Source organism: Triplophysa dalaica, chromosome 8, assembly GCF_015846415.1.
Source record: "Triplophysa dalaica isolate WHDGS20190420 chromosome 8, ASM1584641v1, whole genome shotgun sequence".
Classification (NCBI taxonomy): Eukaryota; Metazoa; Chordata; class Actinopteri; order Cypriniformes; family Nemacheilidae; genus Triplophysa; species Triplophysa dalaica.
In genome coordinates this window covers 18,361,495-18,386,909 of record NC_079549.1, presented here as the reverse complement: position 1 = coordinate 18,386,909, position 25,415 = coordinate 18,361,495, and the positions used below count along the sequence as shown (strand labels likewise).

Genomic DNA, 25,415 nt, shown 5'->3' with positions numbered 1-25,415 from the left:
CACCCATGGGGAAATAAGGGATCTTTGTTCTCGGTATGGAATCGTGCCTTCCTTTTGAATGGGCTTTGTTACTTCATTAAAAGGATTTAAAGGATTTTACACAGATAATGTCACCCTGGTTTCAGACTTATTGTCTTAAACCCAATCCCATACAGAAAGATTTGGGAATTATGTACAGCATCATTGGGTCATTCCTTTCAGAATAAATTAGGCTAGTGGTTAGGGTTAGGGTAGTTGTTGCCGAACAGCTGTATCAACTACAATGTGACTCGGTTTACAATTATATGAATTTTTTTCTTTGACACTGCCCAGATGCCATATTCATTATATAACTAATAATATAAATATGTTAACCTATCAAATATGGAAAGAGCCTGTTTTTGATTGTGAGAATTAAAGAAGTCAAATCTCATAATTTCCAAAATTCATGAACAAATACTAAAAAAGTGTTGCATGAAAAGCAAAATGTTACCCGAACTGAACACTTGATGCTCACATTTATCAAATATAATATTTAATGAAGTCTTTGCACTGCTAGCACATCGGTCAACAAATTGAGCTACATGAACACAACAGGAAACAATTCTGAAATGGAAATAAAATGTCTTTATTTTATACTGATTTTATATAAAAAGTACTTACATTTAATACATTTTTTCCAAAATACAAGCAGCCAAACAACATATAAATCAAATACAAAATTATAAAATCTGTTGTATCTTAGTAGCCTCCCTTCTGAAATTAACATGACATGATTTAACATGATTCAATTCAGAGTACGCTAAAATTCCCACGTAACAGTTAAGATTCTCATTGTTATTTGTGATGCTAGACGTCTTGTCTTGTCCAGTGTTTGTTGTCTAGCAGTGATGGAGTCCATTATTTTCATTTGTCTGACGTATGGTGCACTGCAGCTGTATTACTAAGCCCGTTGGTAGCTTTAAGCAGACAAAGTACCAGAAAAGAAGAGTGTCTTATGTGCAACGTTTGATTACTTCCATCTGTAATACTACTAGTTTGTAGTAAATGTGAATCAAACTGATATCGGCTGAATGAATATGCATTTGTCCACTTAAATATCAGACTGCACTTTCATTTAGTGCTGAGCTATCCCAGCATGCCACACGGTTGGGGTTAATAAACATTTAAAGTTTATCTTTGCAGCATTTTCCTGGTTGGTGGACATAAAATAAATCACTTAATGAAGCAAACAAAAAAATGGATATAAAATAACTTTCTTAAAAAGATCAGACCGAATTCATGTGGTCGACATTGTATGTAGCCCTATGTTGGGGAAGAAAGGGGAACGAAGGTTTTATGAAATAAACATAAGCTTTTAAATGATGCAAACATGACATTTGTAATAATTAAATATGCTAAATGAGGTTAATATTAAAATGAAGAAATCGTCACAGTGCACTGCGAAGTAAATAGTCGGAACAATAAAGATCATACAAAGCAACGTATGAACAGAAATGTTATGCATGTATTGATAACGCCCCACAAGTAGCGGTTGTGTATCATTCATACGACAATTCATGTTTACTGAAAAGACAGTAATAAAAACAAACAAAAAAGCAAATAAACACAAATCATGGAAAGTTCCCAACATTATCACGGACATAAAGGCATAATGCTGATGGTGGCAGGAAACCAAAAAATAAACAAGTTTTCTGAACCTGATAGGAAATAGAAAGGTTTTTTCCTTGTGTTTTATACATTTTGTACATTTAAGTATAAAAAGAGTAGAAAGTGTAGTCAGGCTATGCGGCGGTCTCTCGAATAGTCCCCTCTAGTTTCTTTGGGAGTAGCTCTCTCCTCTCGTCAATGTTGATGACTGGTTTGCGACAGTTTTGTCCATCGAGGCACATCTTTGCGTACATCGGATTGGAGTAGTTCATTGGCTGTTTGGAGAAATAATGAGAGACAAATGAGAAAAACTGCTATTCACACGCCCTCTTATCAATTAATATGTTGATTAAAGACAACATGTTTAATAAAAAAAACACATGTACAGTAATTAAAAATGAAAGGATTCACATGGAATTCACAATTCTTTAATAACAAATTATGATAAGAAATTAAACAATTTTTGGAAACGTTTTTTCCCCACTGCAGCTGAAGATTAACATGGGTTTGGTTGCATTATGTCACGTGGATACTCTGTTTTATCATGCTTATGACATAATGGTAATCTCAACTTCCTGCATAAACAACAAATCAAAAAAAAGAACAAGAAAACCCCAAAAGCAACAACTTTGCCCATGAATCCATGCACTTTCATTGAAACATTTCACAGGGACATCCATGCAGGACCACCACACTAAATGCATGCAAAAATATCATCTGGAATGACTGCGACTTGCTACTGTCACTCAGGGAATATCGAGTTTAATAATTGGGACAAAAAATCCCAAGACGTTCACCTGTCCAGGTATAACTTCCTTAGGGATAGAATGAATATTCAGCGTGCAAGGTTCACTGGATTTAACACACCAGCCCTGGAACACACACATTTTCCCAGCATGCGGAAGACGTTAGGAACTTCATTGTCACTACATGACGTCACGTTTATAGTTGGATACAGACAGATATAGACAGGGCATCAGAGCAAACATACGTTAAAAATTAGGAAATTCTCAGAATAAATCACAGGATCTGCGAATGTTTTTAACTGGTACGCTGAACGCAACCAGCATCCAGAGTGTGAGGGTGCAAGCGATAAAGCTCTGCTGTAGTATAACATACTTCTAACATTTATTCAGAAACACTTTTTTATATCACATTGTTAGTTAGGATTTAGATAGTTGACCTTTGAGACTTCATGTTTTAGCTGTTAGAGGTGTAAATGCGACACAAACCTTGTGGGGATCGAGTGTGAAATTTGGTCTGAGGAGGCTGCCGGCATCGGCATGGTTGTCATGGTCCACCTCATACATGTTGTAAGATGGATTGCCTATCTCTACATTGATGCTTCCATTGGTTATGGGCTGCCGTTGTACATGTTTCCCTCTGCAACAAGATGATGCAATAAAAACTGTTGTTTGGAGACATGCTTTTATGTAGGGTGGAAAATGAAGTTAAAATATAACAACCTCGATAAAAAAACTGAGTTGAAACGGAATTGATTACATTTACATTTATGCATTTAACAGATCCAGAGTGCCTTACATTGCACTGTACTATACATTTGTTTCTAACTATGTGCATGGGATCGAACCCATGACCTTGGCGTTGCTAGAGCCATGCTCTTATTACTGTGGCACAGGAAAGCTAAATATTATATATGTATTATAAACTTTTATATTAATGAAACAAACAGTATTTATCAATATTTGTAAAGAACAGCCACAAATTCACATAATGAAGACATTGTTGCAGGTGATAAAACACTGGAAATACATGGCTTTAGAAGTCAATATATCACTTGGTATTTAATAAATATAAACAATAAGTTCGTCACTAGCCTGCAGTTAACAGCACGTCATTTTTGCTGTCAACTAGAGTCAGGAAGCATTAAATGTGTTTTTAATTTCTCTTTTGCACAAAACACATATAATTGACAGCCCTACTTATTACATACTGTATAAAACCATTAGTCAGTACCTTTGGCGCCTTCTGCAGATGAAAACACCAGCGACCACTGTCATAATGAGAATCACCAGCAGAACCAGCGGCACAATGATGGCGATACTTCCTGTTAGACACACGACGAGAAAAAGCCAGAAGCTGAAGCCACTATTAAGTCTATTTCCCCAGGTGTCTATGCAGGTGGAACATGAAATTATTAGATCCTCCATCACGGCAAAATTAAATAAACACTACCGCAGCTGCACAGATATTGAACTAATATTTAACACGAAGCCCAGATGTATATTCAGATGTGTCGTTTGACTGATGAAATAACGCTTCTTTTCATTTCAATAATTCAAGCAGTGATTCCTTATTGAATTAGCAAAGGAAGGCTCTTTATAAACCTCACCTCCAGCTGTGTTATCTGAACGGCTGCTCTTGGGGGCCGGCCTCTCACACTGGGTCCCCGACCAATTAGCCGAGCATCTGATTTAAAAGAACAGAAGATATTGAGAAAAAAATGAAAGAAACGGAAAGTAAATAGTGATCGTCTCTGAATTAAACGCAGGCCATAGCAAGATGTAAGATGTAGCAAGATGGACCAAAGAGTGCTTAAAAATGAAATTTCCATCATTTTCTCTGCCTCATGTCATGGCAAACCCATGTGTCATTTATCAAGTTTTTTGCAGTGTCGAGAGTACACTGCTCATTAGTACATTTATAATAGGGATGGCAGCTCCAAAAATGACAAAAAGCACTTAAAAGTTGTAGACTTTATAACAGGTCTTGTGAAGCCATATGATTTATACACATAATTGATTTCACATTTCAACATAGTAAAATAGAAATTATAAGAGAACAAGTGAGATTTTAACACTAAAATGGAGAGATATAAAAGTTACACCAATAATACATTTCTCCCTGATAGCAGATTGTTCAGAGTGATATCTGCCGATACCGATTCTGAAGATTAAATTCTTGACTTTCTTAATGTTGTTTATTCGTATAATGAATTAAACATTAAACTGTGTTGTTTCTCAACATTTTCTATATCCAGAGCACAAATACATAGCAGTTTCCTGTAATTTTATTATTTTATGATTATGATTATGACTGATAGCAGATTACCGATTATTGGCCGATATATACATCTCTAAGAAAAAAAAAATTCTGGCTAAAAAGGTCAATTTCTGTCATACAACCTTTCGTTTACGTATGAAGAATTAGAATATATTACACGTATGTATGGACTCGTATATTCAATTTTGTTTCTATAATTAAACGCTTGCCGTCCCTATTACCAGTATGAGCACTCTCTTGGTTTGTGCATAATGGAAGAAGCAAAATGATACAGTTTTAGAATAACAAACATAAGTCAATTTTAAAATAAAGTTTTCGTGAACTTTTCCTTTAAAGCAAAAGTGTGAAATTTCTGATTCACTTAATGGAATTTCAAAAATGACTGTTTGTCTTCCATTGCTTAGCCAAACAGAGTATCCCGCAGTGAACTCACGCCATTGGTTGAGCCACTGATGATTTGTTGGATTTATAAATATACAGTGGATTTATAGCACTACACATCAAGTTTTAGACAACATACAAATTGCGTACTCATAGTTGGACTCTGCTTATTAAACTGGAATGTATTTTAACATCAAAAATTTCAGACAGATTAGGCTAACACACGGTAGAAACAAGCTGAAAACACTCATTAGATGGAGAGCGGTACAGTGGAAAAGAAACAGTGAATCATCTTATTTGAACTATAAATGGAGGTCATGTGCACAATTAAACAGATGCTTGAAGATTGTTTTTCAGTGGATGATATGATGGTGAAGATGAACTGTAGTCTCTAAATGTGCTGCCGTATTGAATAACACACAGGGAACCGTTCACCATATTAAAAACTGTAAACAATAATGTGATTCTTCCCAAGGCAGATAGTGTACAAAAAACAAAAAATCTCAAGCAAGGATCGACAACTTGTACTTTGGGAATCAGATGGTAGGGAGGAATGGGCGAGAAGGAATGAGCGAGATAATAAGCCACTGGTGACACAATGTTGGCTGATGGTTGAAACATGATAAAGATGAGACGTCAGGTGATGAAGAAGCTGGCCGAGGGACCTACTTGCATCGAGGTTTGTTAAGGGCAGTTATTGTGCATATCCCTTCATTCTGACAGTAGAAGTCACAGGGATTGGCCAGCTCATCGCAACGCTGGTTCTTGAACCCAGACGTGCAACTGCAAGACATTTCAGTGAGGACAATAAGTGAAAAAGATAATGTGCATGATCTGAACAAAAGCAAACCTGTTCTGCTGTGTGTGTCACACTTATTTATCACATCATATTTAAGAGCAGACGTATTCAATTACAGTTCCAAGGTCTCAGAAAAACCAGAACAATCGTAACTCACACAATGCATTTATGAGAAATTATACATTTTTGTACGGTACAGAAACATAATTGTTTGTAAAATATATTGAAAAATATATTTGAGCAGTTGTTTTGTAATTGTGTAAATAAAATTCTGCATCAAATCTCAGTTGTCGAGACAAACTGGTCTTGTTTTCTGTCGGCTCTGCATGAATATCAACAAGCAGCAGACATGCTGAGCGAAATAACTTTCCTGTAAATGTAACTTCTGTACGAACAGCTTTGTACTGTGGAAGCCGCTCCAAGAAAATATGACTTATGGCTTTAATAAGTGATTTACATTGCTTCATTTCAGTTTAAACACCATGACTTCTTGGGAAAGGCACATTCATCACTCTATACATTTTATGTGACTCACAGCTAGCGAGTGAAATATTCTTGAAACCTCAAGGAAAAAAAATCAAGATGAGATCATTTGCATAGAAATGGATTCCATCCACTCCATTATGCCATTGAAACTACATCGAATATTTGGCCAGAAAATTACTTTTAGAAATGACCGTTTACAACCTGTTTAGGTTTGTAGACTAGTGATAGTTTAATGCCCGCTGAACACCAAACTACAGTACAAGCCTTCTGTCACTATTTATGATCGCAGGTAATAAAATCTGATTGGACAGAAAGGACACAAAGACCTCAGGCAGCATGAAACATGTATTATAAAGGACATATATTATGTAATTTTGTTGATGGATCTAAATAAATTCTAAATAAATCACATTTAAATAATTATCAAATTCATTTACATTGTTAGTTAATGATACCTACATTTACATTATACGTTTGCCTTTGGCATATGCTTTGATCCAAAGGGACTTACATTGCATTATTTTATACATTTGTATCTGAGTATATGCATAATTTAAGATGGGTAGTCATTATAGGACGGAAGTGCATTTTCATATTTCAATTGACGTTTATGCACATGGTTTTTAAAATGATAATGACCCACATTGATAAAGTATTTACAATAAAAGCTGCAATATTTCCTGAAAAAATAGGCATTGTACATTTACATTTAGGCATTTACTACATTTCGTTACACTGTACTTGTATATGTGTAATGACAATAAAGTTGAATCTAATCTAATATCCAAAGTGACTTAGATTGCTTTATCCTATACATTTATACATAGGTATTTGCAATCCCCTGGGATTGAACCCACAACCTGCGTTGTTAACGCAATGCTCTTACCACTGAGCTACAGGAAAGCTTGTAATTGTAATTTTTTATTTCACTGGGACTTTAAGAAAATGTTAATAAAAAGGTCAAGAGCACAGCTTTGCAAAGCCAAGTATAAACACATGTTTTTGAAACGCTTTATCACTTTATGACAGTTTCTAGTACAAAAGACAGAAATGCCTCAGACATATATGAAGGACGGATGAACTGATATATTTCCGCAGATCACAGCTGACAGCTCTGGGGCCTCAGTACCTCTGTTACTCACATCATAAACACACAGTGCCCTGAGAGCTGCGCCTGCCTTCATCAGTTCCTGATCTTGCAATAGGAAAGCAGATTTATTTTTGACAAAACAAATTTTGAGCCTTTCTAAACGTTTCAAATCCTTTTTGCCAAGCCAAACAGATCAGGACTCCAGCTGTCCTCGGATGCCGTTCCAATATACACAAATCCACAGGGTGAAGCTCCTGTCAGAATCATCTCCACCGTGCTGCACATCTTTATCAATGCAGGAAAAACACAGAATGTTTTTTGGTATGTACTGTTTCAACCTCAATAACCCTGTATTAAAACTAATAATTACTGTATGACCTGCAGCTCAAATCATATCGGTCACATGGTTTTGTTCATTAATTGAACATTATTGCAGTAAAGCGTCATAATTTACTCACCCTCGTGTTGTTCCAAATCTGTTTAAATTTCATTGATCGGCTCAATACCAGAGAAGATATTTGGAAGAATGTTTGTAACCAAACTGAGTTTTTGGCCACCATTAACTACCATAGAAGGAAAAAGTTGCCCCAAAACTGTCTGCTTTCCTACATTCTTCAAAATATCTTCTCTTCTGTTCAATAGAACAAAGACATTTTTCCTACTATGGTAGTCAATGGTGGCCAAGAACTTTTAGGTTACAAAAATTCTTGCAAACAACTTTATATGTAGTATCTGTATTCATCAGAACAAAGAAATTTATACAGATTTGGAACAACTCGAAGGTGAGTAAATGATAACAGAATTTTCATTTTTGTTACTTCAAGTTTTATCTCCATTGACCTGCATAACATGCAAGTCTGTAAAGCAGCACTTGTGTCTGCTGAGATTCGCCATTTTAAACTTGTTTGACTTTGACTTTCGACTAATGATCAACGGACGATTTGCATAATGTATGATTTTGTGGGTGGTGCAATCTTGAAAACAACACAAGGTAGCAGAGAGACTTATTGTGTGCGAATGTTGATATCGAGTTGTACAACGCAACACTGCATGGCAAAAATTCTGTTTGGAGCCACGCGTTTCATGTGGAGATCAAAGCAACATGAGGCGTTGAGAGGTGCGTTGCAGCTTTAACACGAATCATGTGGAACTGAGGTTATATATTCAACAGCTTCAGTTTCAGCTTTTTAAGACATGACGCTTCAATCCAAAATTTACACATATGCCCATTAGGAAAACTTTATTACAATAGTGAAATAGAAGATGCTTTATGTAATTTCCGTCAAATATACACTTTTTATGAATTCATAAATGCGGATTAATTATTCCTAAATGCTTTTTAAGTCCTTCAAATTGTGTGCCAATGAAGAACCCCCACTGGGTAATCTGGGACCCAATTGATGGAAACCTCATACATCTGTGCAACTTAAAAAATTTGAACGGACAGGCTTCCACAGTTGTGCGTCGTGTGGGTTTAATAGCTGAGAATTTGGACAAAAGCAAGGGGCACTTAGTCATTACTTACTGGCAAAAGGGCAGGCTGGTGTCAGGGTCCAGATGACAGGTGCCTCCATTATAGCAGTAGCCATCACACAACTGGCAGCTGGAGGCGATTCGACCGCTGGTACAGCTGGCAGAAAGAGAACAAATTGGATGAGTCAAAAACTGGGATTGTTGCATTAATTGAGGATTTTGAATCAGTGTGCTTTGAACTTTATAGGCGAAACCATTTAGATGCTACATGCAATAGCCTTTGTATCATTATGAGCTACAAGTCATGGTTTGGGAAAATCTTTTTTGGGATGATATTACATTTCGCTGAATGTGCAGAAATAGCAACATGACATCAATTCTGTTTAACTGAAGCACATCATGTGCTTCTGAGGAAGAAAATGTTGAAGCAAGATTGGACAGCTCTCTGAAAGTCTGTTGTTTCAGCATCACTAGCCCCAAACATCATCAAAATAATGATGGTTTCAATCATTTCCAAAACACATTGATAATGTATAGCTACAATTAGCATCTTTTAAAAACATGCATATATTTGTTTACGGTTAAAAAAAGTTTGACTAACTTGCAAGCGACATCTCCCGTCTCTCCATTAATGATACACGGAGCTCCGTGGCAACGCAGGCACTTGTCGATGTCACACTTGATTCCTTCATAGCGTGCCGGGCACACGCATTCAACATGTCCTGAGCTGGAGAGCGTGCATGCTTTGGAATGGACGCAGTAGTGATGACAGATGTCTGTCATGGACAAAGAAAAGCAAACAAACACAAGAGACGCCCCTAATTAGGACATGGGGGCACATTTCCTCTATATTATGTGCAAGTTTAATTAGAATTTTACCAACTTTAATGAGACTTAATTATCCACATCAAATATCTACTGGTACCAAGATGAAATGCGTCACCCCTTGGGTGCACAAGAGTGAAAATGCATTACTGGGGCTGAGATTAAATTGTTGTGCAACAAATTATAATAACAAAGACGTTATAACAGAGGAAATATTTTATCAGCGAAATGCAGAAGCACCTCGAGGGTGTCACGGCAGAATTCAGATGCCCCTTTAGGCACAGATTGCCTAAATACGGGGAGATGCCCTTTCTGCTCAAAAAGAATGAATGTTTACTTGAATTGAGAGTTTTGGTAATGCCAGTGGTGGAGAAAAACACAGGAATTGTCCCGTTAACCACAAACGATTGGCTGTATATGTTAAAAACGCAAATCCGAAAGGCATATTTATTTAAAAGATTCAATATGTATAAGAAGAACAGAACTTTATTAATCACTTGGATTAATGAAAAAAAAATATATATAACACAATACAAAACAATATGACACTGAAATATATAGGAAAATAAAATAAGTTAAATATTGTTACATGGATTACAATTATCTACATGGATATATTTACAGTAAATAAAAGGACACCGAAGGGAAATTCATTAGTCTGCATTTTGTTGCCAAGAGACTAAAGCAATAAGAGGAAATGTAACCTCTGCAGTACTTACGATAGAGGCAGCGGTCACCCGTGTACTCTGCTAAACAGCGACACACTGGCTGGTTTCCAGCGCTGACTTCACACGTGCCTCCATTCAGACAGTAATTATCACACAACCGTCTCTCACAGTTAGGACCGCTGAAGCCAGTCGCACAGCGGCAGGTGGGTTTTCCTATAGAGATATGTTTGACATGAAGAAAGACCCGTGAGATCAACATATCAACAGGTATTGTCATCAGTCAGGTTTCCTATTTTGAATGGGTTGAATATACAGTGGCCTATATGCGGAAAATGAGGAGACTGATCTTTAAAATTGTTTTCAGATTTTTTGAATTTAGTATTTATAGCTGTGTTTAGGTAAAAGGATAAGTTTTGTTTCATTCTGTGAACTACTAACAATATTTCTCCCAAGTTTCAAATAAACTTATCGTTTCTATTTGCATTTATTTGCAGAAAACAAAAACTGGAGAAACAGGTTAAAGTAACAGAAAAGATGCCCTGGATGGTTTCAGACCGGCAAAGAAAACAAGTTCATATTCACTTTTAAGAAATACAGCAGTAATATTTTTACATGTATTTAAGAAAAGTTTAAAAATTATTTTGATAAGCAAATATTTATCACCGTTTTCATGTGTCTTGTCATGATGTCAGTCTTTCACATCGCTGTTGGATGACTTTGTCACTCCTGAGGTTTGATTATGTTGAAATTCAACAGAAACGTGACTGGAGTGGCCACAATACCCTCTAGAAATGCTGATTAGATCTGAATTTTCAGTGGTCTATTTGGAATTCATCCACAGATGTTTCTACGGATCCTCAATTCAGAAAAATATATTTTATTGGAAATGAAAAATTACTACTTTTCTTTCTTTCATTTGATTTACATTTATTTTTGTGGTATTTTCTCTCTTTTGTATATTGTTGAAATTGTTTCTATTCTTTTTTCTTTGTTGTTTTAATTGAAAAATATTACTTTGTAGTTTTTCTTTCTTTCATTTGATTTACATTTATTTTTTGATATTTTCTCTTTTTTGTATATTGTTGAAATTGTTTTCAATTTTGTTTCAATACTTTGTTCTTTGTATTTTGTTGTTTAAATTGATTATTTAGTATGGATTTTTGTCTTTATCCCAAAATGTTACATCATTTTTGTCGTTGTTCTTGTGAGTAGAAGTTTTAAAAAGCCCTTGGCTTTCTGCTTAGTGTATTTTTTATCATCACACTAAACATTTTTATGTTATTTCAACCCACTGTTGGTTAAAAAAATGGAAAACGCAACTATTGGGTTAAATCAACCAAAAAAGTTCATATTTGACCCAACAATGTCTTAAAACAACACCACATATTCAGTGGAAACAACCCAACATACAGTATGTTCATTTATAACCCGACTGTAGGGTTTGCCCAATTTTCGGTCAAAATAAACCATATTTTTTTATTTAAGAGTGTAGTTTTAATTTTGACTGTGCAAAGATAAAATACATTCCTGTGCCACCTTTATCTGATTCTTCAAAAACAATTTTTTTTGGTGCTGTGCCTTTAAGACTTCCACCGAGTGAAACATGCAATATGAGATGGGGTTTGCTGTCAAGTTCAGTATACTTTGTAACTCCTCATCCATCAATAACAGCCTCTTTTTGACGCCTGTGGCAGGTTCACAAAACAATCTGTGCTGAAATATGCCTCTAAGACTGCAGAGATCACACTGATGACCTTGTTAAAAACCACCTACCATCTTCAGCCACCTACGTGTGTCCTTCAGAAACGTACGGTTCACATGCATGGCCGGTGCTACACAAATATGGATGGTGTGTATTTTGATTCTGGTATTTATCTGTTTTATGTAAGCAGTTTGCCAAATGAGCCAATTTTGTAGCTTAGTTGGTCTTTTCGGAGCTAAAGTTTCAAGCACTAAAGATTACAAAGTGTCTTTATAGCACAATTAGATCTCTAAAGGTCTGGACCATTGGTTTTCTCATGATGTGACCCCTTCAGGCAATCATAACACACAGTTAAATGAGCAAATAATGAGCAAAGCAATCGTTCTGTCAGTTTATAGGTCTACTGTTGTGCGTCTTGTCTAATATTGGACATGGCTCCCACAAGGGAAAGTTAGAAAATGTCTAAAACTTTGGTGGGTATAAAATATTGGGCATAATTGCTTTCTGGTGTGCCCCATCAGTCATTTGATGGATAAGGACAAATGAAGCCATAATATGACACTCTTGACTAAATTTAATTGAGGTGCAGACACAAACACTCCACTGATTTTGTCATCAACAATCTTGTCTCCACATTTGGGACAAAAGAGCTCGTCTTTAAATGAATGCTTTATTAAAACAGATCAGTGGTACCTTATCAAGCACACCGGAGCACACATGAAGCCCTGAACAATTATAAATTATAACCATTATAATGAACACAGACACATCTCTCATTTTTAGTAACAGATCTCTTCTTCCTGCAGAATATTAAATTAAGAGTACACGTAATGGAAGCTGATATGATTTCACAGTGGTTGCGTGAAGTATTTAGAAGCCGGTGGGCAGCACTAAAAAAATACAAAGGTGTTACTTAACTTGAACTGTTCTGATGCAATGCAACATTTTATAACGCTACAAAAGCAATGCGGATCATGAAATTTACTTATTCATACTGTATAATGAATATTGACTGAGAGAAATGACTTGTGCACTATCTGGACAAAAGGATTGGGACGCCCACTTTAACATGTTTTTATATTCCAGTAATTTCAATTAAAACAAATATCAATGCTATTAAATACAATTCCATATTTTGTCTTGAAAGGGCCTGTTTCTGTTCCAAAAAAAACTAACTACCGCTGTGTTCAAGTCATTGATGGGTTTGGGTAATGAATGCTTGACTCAAAGGTGTTCAGCTGGGTTCAATTCTGGGCTTCATGCCGACAAGTTCTTCCACACTAGATTGAATCAATTATTTCTTTCTGAACCTTGCTTTGTGCACAGAACCATTGTAATGTAGCAATAGAAATAGCCCAGATCAAAACGTTTCTATAAAATGCACACAAGCACACAATTGTCTTGAACTGGGGTCTTCTAACTGGGGTCTGGGGACCAGAAGGTTTCAAGGGGTCACAGAAAATTTCAGGGAAAAAAATAAGCAAATATTGTAAAAGTCTACTGAACATATTATTGTTTCATACATAGGCGCCGATTTATGTTTGTGCCGGTAGGTGCTTTTGATGTCTCTTCAAGGTTATATACATCCAACAAATGTAGCCTATTATTTTAGTTAAAAAACAATATGTTATCTTTACAATATCACATTATCAATTTACCTAACAAAGTTTAATTATTTCTTTATACATACTAATAATAAAGGAAAATGTTTTTTAGAAAGGGGGATCCCTCACAATAGGTTCATCTTATTTGGGGGTCCATGGCATCATAAAGTTTGAAAGCCCCTGATGTAATATCATTATATGCTGTAGCATTAAGATTTGTGCTCACGGAAATGACTCAAGTAGTCAAATGTGTTCATTAGAATGGGGTGTACCAATCATTTTGAAGAGATAGAGAGTCTCTTACCAAGAGGTGAACCTGTGCACGTCCCTCCGTTTAAGCAGTAATCCGCACAATGGTTCACTTCACAGCGTTCCCCAGAGAAACTGGGCCAACAGTAACAGCGCCAGTCTCCTTTCTCATTGGCCATGCAGCGTCCTCCGTTCTCACAGGCCGGTCTGCACATCTCACCTTTACCATTTTGAAATAAATATATTCAGAGATTTAAGTTTTGTATTCTGTAGGGCTGTCAATTGATAAGCATTTTTTTATTACATATGTCAATTCATTAAAATTAATTTCAAATAAGGAATGCCTGATCAGTCATAGATGTTTATTACTGTGCCAGACGAAAGCACTGAGTAAATCATTTCTGTATTATTTTGCGTCATTGAACATAAATCTTTCCTGCCATCTAGCTGATAGAGACCGATGTTAGCAAGACCAAGGTCATGAGATTTAAGTCGACTTCCAGAAAACAAGCATACTGATAAAACGTACGTGTGATTGTTCACCAATTCGCTTTGACTGAACTCAACCGTTCTTGTTTTTGTAATTATTGTCACTACATAAACATGTTAAACTGACAGCCCTAGTATTTTGTTTTCCTTGTTTGATGCCCTGCAATTAACATGGTCCTTCAAAATGATGAGATTCTGTAATAGCAGGCCTGTCAAGAAAAATACGCAGCAAGCACAAAAAAATGAAAGTAAAGAGAACAAGACAGGATTCAAACCTGAAACACTGGGGTCAATACAGGAGCCATTGACCAAGGTCTTTCCCTCTGGACAGATACAACTGGCCCCAGTTGGGTTGAGCAAGCACATAAAATCACAGATCATCCTTATGCAAGGATTGGCCACTGAAAATAAAACATAATAATGTACAATCGGGGTTAAAAAATAACAAGTTCTTCCTAATACTGGGATAAAAATATGGATTTCTTAAATTGGATTCACTGAGGCAATTGTTTGGAGTTGTGTTGGTATTTCCTTCCCCCACCAACAACCGCGATGAAAAATGCCAATAGCGATTTGACAGCTGAAGCATTTTCGATTTATTTATTTATTATCTTTGAAAGGAGCCAATCGAACCTCAGTCTCAAAAGGTGCAGTTTCAAGGACGCTGGAAGTTTAAGGGAGAACATCTTTATCTGTCTTAAGTGTTTTGCTTAGGACATCAAACCACAAACTTTTGGCTTCTGCTGGCAGTGCACAAGTCTCTGGACCAGGCCAGATCTCAGACTTTAATGAGTCAGCGGAGACTGCTTCAGCTGCCCTTCACTACAAACCCACCAGAACAGAAAGATCCGTTTGAGGTGGTGAGACCATTAACACAACCTGATAACAATCCAAGATCCACAGCTTCCAAGAAAACAGTACATGGGTGATTTGAAGCATGTGAAGATCTTAATTGGTGTATATCGGAAGCAAAGTAAATTGGTGTTACGTTACTATTGAACTGTAATAATATGGTGTTATTTATTCCTGCATGAGATGCTGAGAAAATAAGAAAATCAATGTTCACCATGTGAAAAATACATTTCAATGTTCCAGGAAAATGTAGGTGTAAATTCAACATTGGCAATTCACAACACAGTCATCTGAACATGTATAAAGCTTTTACTTTCGATATGATAAAGGAGCACTGAAACTTTTCATAATACTGTAAATTGAGCTATTATGAAGGACACAACCTTCAAATCACTCCATTAGACTTTCATAAGTGGCAAGCCCGAACAAAATGTGTGATCAACGCATTTATTACACTAATTATACACCTTTTAGAACCCATTTACACAACCCTTGACTTAATATTTTAAGCAAACACTTTTAAGCAAAACAGTCTCTCTTACCGTCCTGTTGTTTGAACCGATGGGAGATCAGAACATTTGTTGTTTTTTCGATACCCAGATCAAGAGGTTCAAGCGTTCTTTTGCCATATTTGTGTACTCTGAAAACGTCATTTTTTAGTCCTGTTCCGTAAATATAATCCTCAAAAAGATCTATTCTGTATGGTTGGGATATTCCTGTACAGGTAAAATGAGGGAAAGACAAGTGTAAAAATACACTTTAATGATAAGTGCAATTCAATTGAATAAAAAAGGTGTAGTAAATATGCATACTATATACATATACTGTACATAATACAGTTGTCAAATTAAAATAGAAAATTAAACATTTAAAAGATTGACAGCCCATACATACGCAATGAAGAAAAAACCCTTTCAGGCAACTAAACCACAAGAACGAATATATTATCAGTTTCACTTTCTTCTCACCTTGCCTCCCATCGATTACCACCAATGGGTCTGATCCGTCGAATCTGACACTGCCAATGACAGAGAGCTCGGCATCAGCCCAATACACACGCTGGCTGAAGTAATCAATCGCCAACCCTACACATAAACAACAGGAGGAGATTTGTTTCCCTAATGATGATGAGTTCTTGAACGGAATGTTACAAAACAGCTTTTTAACACATGCAAAACATTACATAAATCAATAGCTCACATTACAATATAATACATAAAACAAGGTGTCGAAGATGGTTTAATTCATGTAGGACTACATATTTAAAGAGTTAAAAATATAACAATTTAGAACATTGTTAGGCAGAATGTTATGGACTGCAGTCACCGTGCACTTTTATTTGATCTTTTTTCATAAAACGAAAGTGGATGGGGACGGAAGCTGTCAGTCACATTCAGTCAGTAACATTCTGCTTAAGAATGGAACAAAAAGGTTGAGAATTTTTTTTTTTGGTGAACTGTCCCTTTAAGAAAAAGGTTCCGAGTATCGAAATCTTATTGGTGATTAATAGAACACCGCTTTTAGATTCTGTGAATAGTGTTCGGTAAATATGGCTCCAAATTGAATAATTTGTATAATTAAATAACCTTTGCAAAACCCTTGCCGCAGTGTGGACATATTCAGCACAAAAGAGTCATATCCGTGTCCTTCTCATCCTGAAATAAACTCAGCAAAAGTTTGTCCCATATTTCAGAGTTTGCGTTATTCGACTCATTATATTTCCTCTTTTGATTAAAGACTTGGATGTTGCTTTTTTGTTCCTTATCTAGATGATGGATTCCTAAAGCTGCACTGGAGGCGTAATATTGGCCCCTATAAAGGAGGCCGCAGTTAAATGTAGAGATACTTACTTAGTGTTTCCCAGAGGAACATGCCTACAGGTTTACCTTAAGGCACTACATCAAAAACAGTCCTTTTATTTCCTCTCAAACTTTTTTACAACTACACAACATTGAAAGTGCTGTGATTTACCAGTTTTATGAATATAAGAACCAGGTGCTTCTATGCAGAACTATTCAGACCTTGACCTGGCTTCTTCACATAGTCATAAAGATATATTAAAAGATATACAGTTGAAACGAAGTATTTGCCGATTGCATTGAAAGTATGAACACATACCTGTGGGTCTCCTAAGGTTCTTGTCCAAAAGCACTCTACGCATGGAACCGTCCATTGCACTCTCTTCTATGTGTGAGTGATCGCCTATTACAGACCAATACATCATCCTGGAACAGGCCCAATGTTTATTTATTAATATTAAACAATATTTCAGAACATATACTATATTATACAAACTACATAGCATTTGTAGTTTCACGTCATGTTAATATATTAAAGGTCCAATGTGTAATTTTTTGGAGGATCTATTGACAGAAATGCTATATAATATACATAACTGTCTTCAGAGATGTAAAACCCCTTACATAAAGTAGCGTTATGTTTTTATTACCTTAGAATGTGCTATTTCTATCTACATACACCGCTTGTCCCCTTGCATGGAATTCTCTGTTTATGACAGAGAATGGCATGAAACTCTAGATGGCGCCGTCCTAAAGTCTTAACCAATCTTACATAATAACTTTACTACATAGCGCAGCATATTGGTTCCTTCCGTATCAGCAGCCAATGAGCTTGCTGCACAACATTTAAATCTTGACAAGTGATTGTTGTAGCAGTGCAGCGCGTTTCAGAAACCCTCCTCCTTCCCAAGTGCCACCTGTATAGATCTGCTACAAGATGATCACGTAAGCTGTGCGGGGAGTGCAACCATTGGTTGCAATTCACAACCTCACCACTAGATGCCGCCAAATGTCATAAACTGGACCTATAATTCTTATATATTTTATTTTAGTGTGCATCCTGTGGTATAAAGTACAGAGTATTTAAAAGTCTAGGATGATTATATAGTCTAGCCTGAGTGCTTTTTATAAAAGAAAAATAAATATGACCTTTAACACATAGCAAAATTTGCTTATTTGTAAAAGTGGAGAATCTAAAATATTTTCGCAATGTATTGTTTAAATTCATAATGTACAATATTGTGAAACATACCACTGTATAGTATGCATATAATTACAGAAAATATGGTTAAAACATGTTCTTACCCTTTGACTGGATTGACAGTAATGGCATAAGGTTCCCCTGCAATGTCGGTTATCAAGCGAGTGCAGTTTGGTCCCTTGAGTTGGCCCACATTTATAGAGTATCTAAGCTTGGTCCAGTGAGCTGTGTAATAACTGAACCAGTGCATCCTAGAGTGGTCTGTCCAGTAGATGTTTCCAGTTACCCAGTCGGCTGATACATCCCTGGGCCTGCGGAAATCTGGGCACTGCAAAAGTCACCCAGATAACAAGGTGATTCCCGTGTGGATCAAGGCAACACAGAATCATGGGTTTGAGCAGATGTTTAGGAGTCATAAATTAACGGTGTCAAAATTTTAGAAATTGCATTTCTGTAATCTGTATTAGATTTGGTTACAATTAAATAAGTAAAACTAGACCCCAAAATAAAAATGCAATAAATATTTAAAATCTTTATTCAATAGCTAATTCAACTTTGATAACGTCATCTTTTACATATAAAAAAGTCAATGAGAATTGGGTCTGTCAAGCTTCAATATAAATGGAAAAGTATGACCAGGGTATTGCCTTTTTCTTATTTAGAATTCATAGACAAAATGTATGACATTTTATATAAAGTAATCAAAAGGGGGGTGACCGAAAAATTTATTACATGTTGTCTAAAATTAGAGATTCTAAAAGACCCCTTTCAAGTACAAAGTTGTAATGTTTAATTCTGTAAAAAGTGCAGATATATAGAGATACATATCTGATTTAAAATATCTTGAAAAACGGCTGTATATGATTATTCAATTTATTACATGCATATTGAAAATTTACAATAGCAAATACCAACAAGGACATCCAAAATCCAGAAAATTCCTAAAAACATCTGTCGACATGCTTCACACAGGTGATACTTACTATGATGCCAACATTAGTTTTAGTTTGACTCCTGTTAAGGATTTCTTTGTAAAAAAGTCCACCGGGATTAAACTGAGTAGCCCAGATAAACTTTTTTTGTTGAAACAGAGCATCCATCCCAATGATGCGGGCATTTTCCTCGATGCGAGCATGTACTTTGTGTCCATGGCTCTGGTTAAATGGATACACAAAACTTCGGATTTCAGTGTCATTAGCTATGTAGAGCACTCGATCTTCTGGTCCTGCCCGTTGAGTTATTAATATGCAAAAAAAATGAAAAGTGGCTAAATTCCATTTGGGGTTTAAGACAACAGATTGACAATTACAGATGCAGATAAATCATTCTAGCACAACAACACGCATTTTAATCTATCAATAATAATTGATACTTGACTATACATAATGTAAATACACACACACACTATAAATGGAGGCTATACCATTTTTTTACTTACACAAATGTTACCACATAACAAATGCATATAACGTCTGCATTACTAATATTGTGTTGTAAAGTGAATACAAATAAGAACATACAGCAATGGTTTAAACTAGGTCTTGCAAGCTGAGCTAATACACGTAAAGGTGAGCTACAGAGCGATTCAAAGACTAACATAAAATATCACCACGATCATTGAGCCAGTGGTGCCAAAGGACAAATCAATACAAAATATAGATCCTTACCTTTTGCTATGCAGCTACCATTCACATCCTTATAATTTTTGTCACATGTACATTTGTATGATCCTTTTGTATTTGTACAATAGTGAGAACATCTGCCAAACTGAACACACTCATTTATCTCTGAAAAAGAAAAGCAAAAGAATCATTAGTGCATATGTATGAAAAAAAAGTCTGAGATACGTTCTGCATCTCATTATTTGATCCCATGAAAACAATATGAGTACACAAATGTTGTAGCGGGAATGATCTGATAAATGTTAAAAAATTCAGGAGGTTTAGAGTATTCAGGATAGTTTGACTTTGGCCTCTGGTCCACATACACAGTACATATATTATTCAAATTTGAATTACTAAATAAATATATAACCCCACACTATAATCATGCCATTGGTTGAGACAATACCCGTTTGGTTTCAGCAGTGGTGCAGAAATGACATACATCACCTTAAATACCCCCTTCCAGAAAAAGCTGTGAAAAACAGTGGGATGGTACCTTCACACTTTCTGCTTCTGAGATTCCTCTGAAATCCAGGTTTGCAGCGGCAGATTGCATTAGTGTTTGTCTGATTGCACACTGCATCCTCTCCACATGGATTCAACCTCTTTCCACATATGTCTCCATTTGAAGCTGGAATAAGAGAGAGCTTTAAAGTGACATACAGTATATACACCCGCTGTTCCACTGCATAATTATTTGGTTTGTTTGTTTGAATCTTTCGTCAAAACTGCAACATTCTCAACTGTAAGGTTTTTAAAGCGATTTTCACACTATGACTTCAATTCCAGCCACGCGTGCTCACACACAGACGCACAGTATTGCATTTTCCTACATAACCCACTTGTTTTAAAACAAGTTTTAAAACCCTTAACCCTAAAATTTAACTTCCACAAGTTTTTTTACTTCTACAACAAACAGGTTGTTTAACGTAGAAACTATATACCGATGCGACCTTATTTGGTTTTCTTTTCTGCTCTGTGAAAAGATAATACTTTTAAGAAATTTGAAATCTTACTCCTTATTTTTGGTCTTCAGTATTAAATGTCAAAACTGATGGCGATGAGGTCTGTGATGTGACTATGCCTGCGTCCCAATTCGCATACTATCCGTCCTTAAATTGTATTTAAAATTACAATAAGTATGTCCCAAAGACTCCCAAATCAAAGCATGCTGAAATGATTTTTCTCGAAGTACCCTTCGTGTACATCCGTGAACACTCAACGTCTGTTATTACCCACAACTCTTTGCGAGACGGTGTAGTTAAGTGACGCTCCACAACATTAATCAAAATAAATATGTTAGGGTGCATCACTAAATTAATAACTGTTAAGTATACAGACGACATTATGTAAGAAATAATGAACGACTGAATAAATACTTAAATGGAAAGAAGAGCTGTATTTAGATTTTTTTGACTGTTAATGATCACAATATCGTTTAGGCCAGGGGGTTTCAAACTGGGGTAAGGGGACCCCCAGAATGTTTAAAGGGGTCCCCATAAAAGACAGCAAAAGATTTAAAATGTACTAAGGATCATTACGGTTTTACGTCTACAAACAATCAGTTTTCTTTATGTATCAAACTTACTATTTATCTAACAGCTTAAATCTTTCTTTATACCTAAAAATATGAATACACATTTTGAAAGGGGGTCCCTCACGAAAGCTACTTTAAATTTGGGGGTCCTTGGCATGTAAAAGTTTGAAAACCTCTGGTCTAGGCAACAATGACCAATTTTTTCTCACTAGTATGTCACAGTCTGAGCATGGAAATGTACATAATTTTCAATAACAAAAAAAGTACCCATTTTTAGGGAACTGTATAGTCGTCTTGGAAGGCAGCGTATATTTAGGTTTTTCTGCACAGCTGAGAAATTCATGATATGCGCTGAATGCCATGACAACGGCTTAGGAAACATACAAGGTACTTTTTCTGTTTCAAATTTGTATTTCCTTCCGAACATGCTAATCTAGTCCACTACTGTTTGTTTTCCAAAAGCATTTGAAAGATCTACAAACATACAAGCCTTGCAGTCCTGTTCATCTGAGCCTCCATCTCCGCAGTCATCAAACAGGTCGCACTGCATCTGTGCTGGTATACATCTGTGATTGCTACAGGTAAACTCGGTCTTCCCGCAGGGCTTGGGCCTGGTTGATACAGCCTCTGGTTTGGGCCCGAGAACGAAACCAAAACATCTATTCAGCATCAGCAAAAGCACAACTTAAAGAGTCTTCCATCAAAACGACGGCGATTGTGAACGTGTGAGTGTTGGTGATTAATGAACGCCATATATCTGAAACACCTGATGAACTACTAGCAAAAGCAATATCACTAAATTCTACGCTGAATTCTTTATGGCGAATTTAAAAGGCGAGGCAGGGATGATGGATTTCTCATTGTGCTGGTGAGGATAAAGGCATCATCGGAGGCTTGCGAATGATCTTACCGCATTCATCTTCATCTGAGTTGTCCCCACAGTTATCCACTTTGTTACAGATTTGATCGAGCCGTAGACACACTCTGTCATTTCTGCAGCGGTATGGCCTTGTTGGAGGACAAGGCAATTTGGCTAAAGAAATGAGAACACAATGAAACAATATGTTTTGTACTGCACTTGGGCATCCACAATCTCTTGGACGTATAATGCAAGCTTTTTATGCAATAACCCTAACAGAGACCACGTAGAACGTAGGAAAGGTCAAAGTTAAGCAGAGAGGTCATGTAATTCCACAGAGAGAAGATGGATGGATGGATTACCGCACATCTCCGGGTCTTCATCCGAGTTATCTCCGCAGTCATCTTCTCCGTCACACACCCACACGTGAAGCTTACACAAGGTGTTGTTACAGATGTACTCATCAGGACGACAGAAGAAAGCATCTGTACAAACAGGTTTGACGTCAAACTGTGATAGGTGAATATTTGTAATTAAGGTGTAAAGTAAACAGAAGCATGCATACTGTATGATAACCAGGACACTGAGCGTGTTCAAGTACTAATAGAAAAAAGACTAGAAAGTCTAAATCGGATTTTGTGTAACATCCTGAATCTGGATGATTTTGAAGGAAGCATGCATGCGTTTCCCGCAGCTGGTGGTTTGGAAAAATCGATTCGCTCAACTCATCGAAAGTCACTAAATAATGCAGTGATGCACAAAAACTCATAATTGGAATTTTAAATGAACTATTAATAATTCTGTTCATTGAAAATGCGTAATGTGGAATCCTTAATTGCAATTTACAAATGAACTACTTTAAGTTGCCAAAGCTGTTTGCACCACCTGTAAAATGTTGTAAGAATCGTTTGGTAATGGTCCTGTGATTCTGAAATCAAAATGTGGTGTGTATACGTTAGATTATTTATACATGTAATAACTTTTTTCAACTCATGATGTTTTTCCACTTTTATACATACAAATTATGAATATAATATTTATTAAAAAAAAATATATATATTTAAAATAAAATATTTGTTCGTTTTTTTAAAGCTCACTTGAATTTGTTCTAGATCATTGGTTCTCAAACTTTTTTGGCTTAAGTACCCCTTTTTATGATTTTTTTCAAGCCAAGTACCCCGTGACCAGACAACAACATTTTACTTTAAAATACAGTGAAATGAGAGTCAAACAGTTATTTTATCTAAATTTATTTAAAAAATATGCATCTTTGTGTAGTCATAATTTCATATAAAAATAATATTATTATAATTTATTGATTTTCATTAATTATCCCTAAATGTCAGTTTCTCTCACGAACCCACTGGAGTACCCCAAAGTACCCCCGGGGGTACGCGTACCCCCATTTGAGAACCACTGTTCTAGATCAATGTCATGATTTAGTGCTTGAACTTCGCTGGAAAAATAATGAGTTAGAACAGGGTTTTTTTAATGTATTTTATAATTATTTTGTCAAATTATAGTCATCTTGAGGCCCACTTAGAGTTAAGATGGGGCCCCCTTGTAGGCCATGGCCCGCCTGTTCAGAAACCATCGAGTTAGAAAATGTCTTCATACCATGACCACAGTTCTCCTCATCGCTGTGGTCTACACAGTCAAAGATATCATCGCAGCGCCAGCGTTTAGGGATGCAGTGGGCGTGGTTTTTGCACAGAAACTCATCTTCTGTGCACTCCTTGACACAGTCCATCTGGTGTAAGAACAAGAAGAAAAATCTCTCATACCCACTCTGAAGAGAAAGTGAAGTGCGATACACATCTGTGTTCCCATGGATTTCAACACAAGTCTGGTACACAAGACTCCTTTTTGCAAAGTTAATGTTTTCGATGCGGTGTTCCTCTGATGCAATATATTGTATTTGTTGTGTGTCATTGATATTCATGGCACACGTGATGCAAAAATAATCGTATACAAGACTTCTACAGACACCCACACATGATATCTAGTACTACAAAAATGTTATAACAAGTCACCTCACCTTTGATGAAACAGAACTATTAGATTAAAGTAATGATTCATTCAGCAGAATCATATCAAGGCTATAATTTAATTGGCAAAACTTTGATAATTAAAGGGAAAGTTCACCCAAAAAAGGAAACTCTTCAATCATTGATGCACCTAGTGTCATTTCAAACTTGTATGAGTGATGTTTCTCTACAGAACACAAAATAAGATTTTTAAAGAACATTAGTAAGCAACCAACATGAGTCTCCGTGAGTTGACTTCCATCGTATGGACACAAAACCATTTATTTTATGTTTTAATGTATTCTGTTTTTTTTTCAGAAGAATTGGTCACATACAGGTTTTAAATTACATAACTGGTGAAATTTCCCTTTAAATCATTCTCATACAGTTCCAGCCAAGCAACCTCTGTTCTTTTTATATAGTGGTATATGTTTTTCCACCATCACTACAATAATGTAAAACATTCCTAACAGTATAAGATCAGGTCCTGCTCCGCATTAAACACCCTGTTTTACCCAGAAACACATTTTACATGGTGCAATCGGTTATATTCCAACAAGCTATGAAAGCTTTGGCATTTCTTCTTCAAATCTGTAACCAATATGCAGTATCTACATCTATCTCTCTAAAGGATTTCTTGCACACTGCACATGTGAGAGTGAAGTGGTTGATGTAAGGTGAGAGGGTCCTGCTGGAGAACTGACCTCATCAGAGCTGTCCAGACAGTTGTCATGTCCATCACACCTGAGAGCGGCCGACACACAACCTCCACTGGCACACACATATTCATTCAGAGAGCAGGAGGGAAGAACTAAAAACAGACCCGGATAAAACACATAAATACAAGAGATAACACGTGAAAGCTCTTTCAGACAAATCTTTCTGTATATCTGGTCTAAAAAGTTTGTAATTGGTCTAGTTTTACATTCGTTCTCTGTCTTGTGAGGACAAAATTGAGAGGACAAAATTGTTTTAATAGCCTCTATGATTTAAACCTTTAAATTAAGATGAGTTCTTGAATTAAATTTTTAGTTCACTCAAACATGAAACTTCAGTC

General features: G+C 36.2%; 1 protein-coding gene across 1 annotated transcript in view; it reads right to left on the bottom strand.

Moving 5' to 3' along the window:
• Positions 1 to 589: 589 nt before the first annotated feature.
• The window catches only part of lrp1bb (low density lipoprotein receptor-related protein 1Bb), a 242,854-nt gene continuing 218,028 nt past the window's right edge, over positions 590 to 25,415 (bottom strand). Inside the window, exons 69-91 of the mRNA XM_056754675.1 lie at positions 25,063 to 25,169; positions 23,949 to 24,081; positions 22,694 to 22,816; positions 22,383 to 22,505; positions 21,959 to 22,099; positions 20,432 to 20,566; positions 19,939 to 20,058; positions 19,255 to 19,496; positions 18,376 to 18,599; positions 17,390 to 17,496; positions 16,240 to 16,356; positions 15,814 to 15,987; positions 14,695 to 14,820; positions 13,986 to 14,150; positions 10,427 to 10,588; positions 9,484 to 9,658; positions 8,935 to 9,039; positions 5,704 to 5,817; positions 3,983 to 4,059; positions 3,607 to 3,697; positions 2,862 to 3,012; positions 2,427 to 2,501; positions 590 to 1,904 (exon numbers count right to left, since the gene is read on the bottom strand). Of these exons, the coding sequence (XP_056610653.1) occupies positions 1,764 to 1,904; positions 2,427 to 2,501; positions 2,862 to 3,012; positions 3,607 to 3,697; positions 3,983 to 4,059; positions 5,704 to 5,817; positions 8,935 to 9,039; positions 9,484 to 9,658; positions 10,427 to 10,588; positions 13,986 to 14,150; positions 14,695 to 14,820; positions 15,814 to 15,987; positions 16,240 to 16,356; positions 17,390 to 17,496; positions 18,376 to 18,599; positions 19,255 to 19,496; positions 19,939 to 20,058; positions 20,432 to 20,566; positions 21,959 to 22,099; positions 22,383 to 22,505; positions 22,694 to 22,816; positions 23,949 to 24,081; positions 25,063 to 25,169 (3,128 nt within the window). The 3' untranslated portion in view covers positions 590 to 1,763. The remainder of the gene's footprint in view (positions 1,905 to 2,426; positions 2,502 to 2,861; positions 3,013 to 3,606; positions 3,698 to 3,982; positions 4,060 to 5,703; positions 5,818 to 8,934; positions 9,040 to 9,483; positions 9,659 to 10,426; positions 10,589 to 13,985; positions 14,151 to 14,694; positions 14,821 to 15,813; positions 15,988 to 16,239; positions 16,357 to 17,389; positions 17,497 to 18,375; positions 18,600 to 19,254; positions 19,497 to 19,938; positions 20,059 to 20,431; positions 20,567 to 21,958; positions 22,100 to 22,382; positions 22,506 to 22,693; positions 22,817 to 23,948; positions 24,082 to 25,062; positions 25,170 to 25,415) is intronic.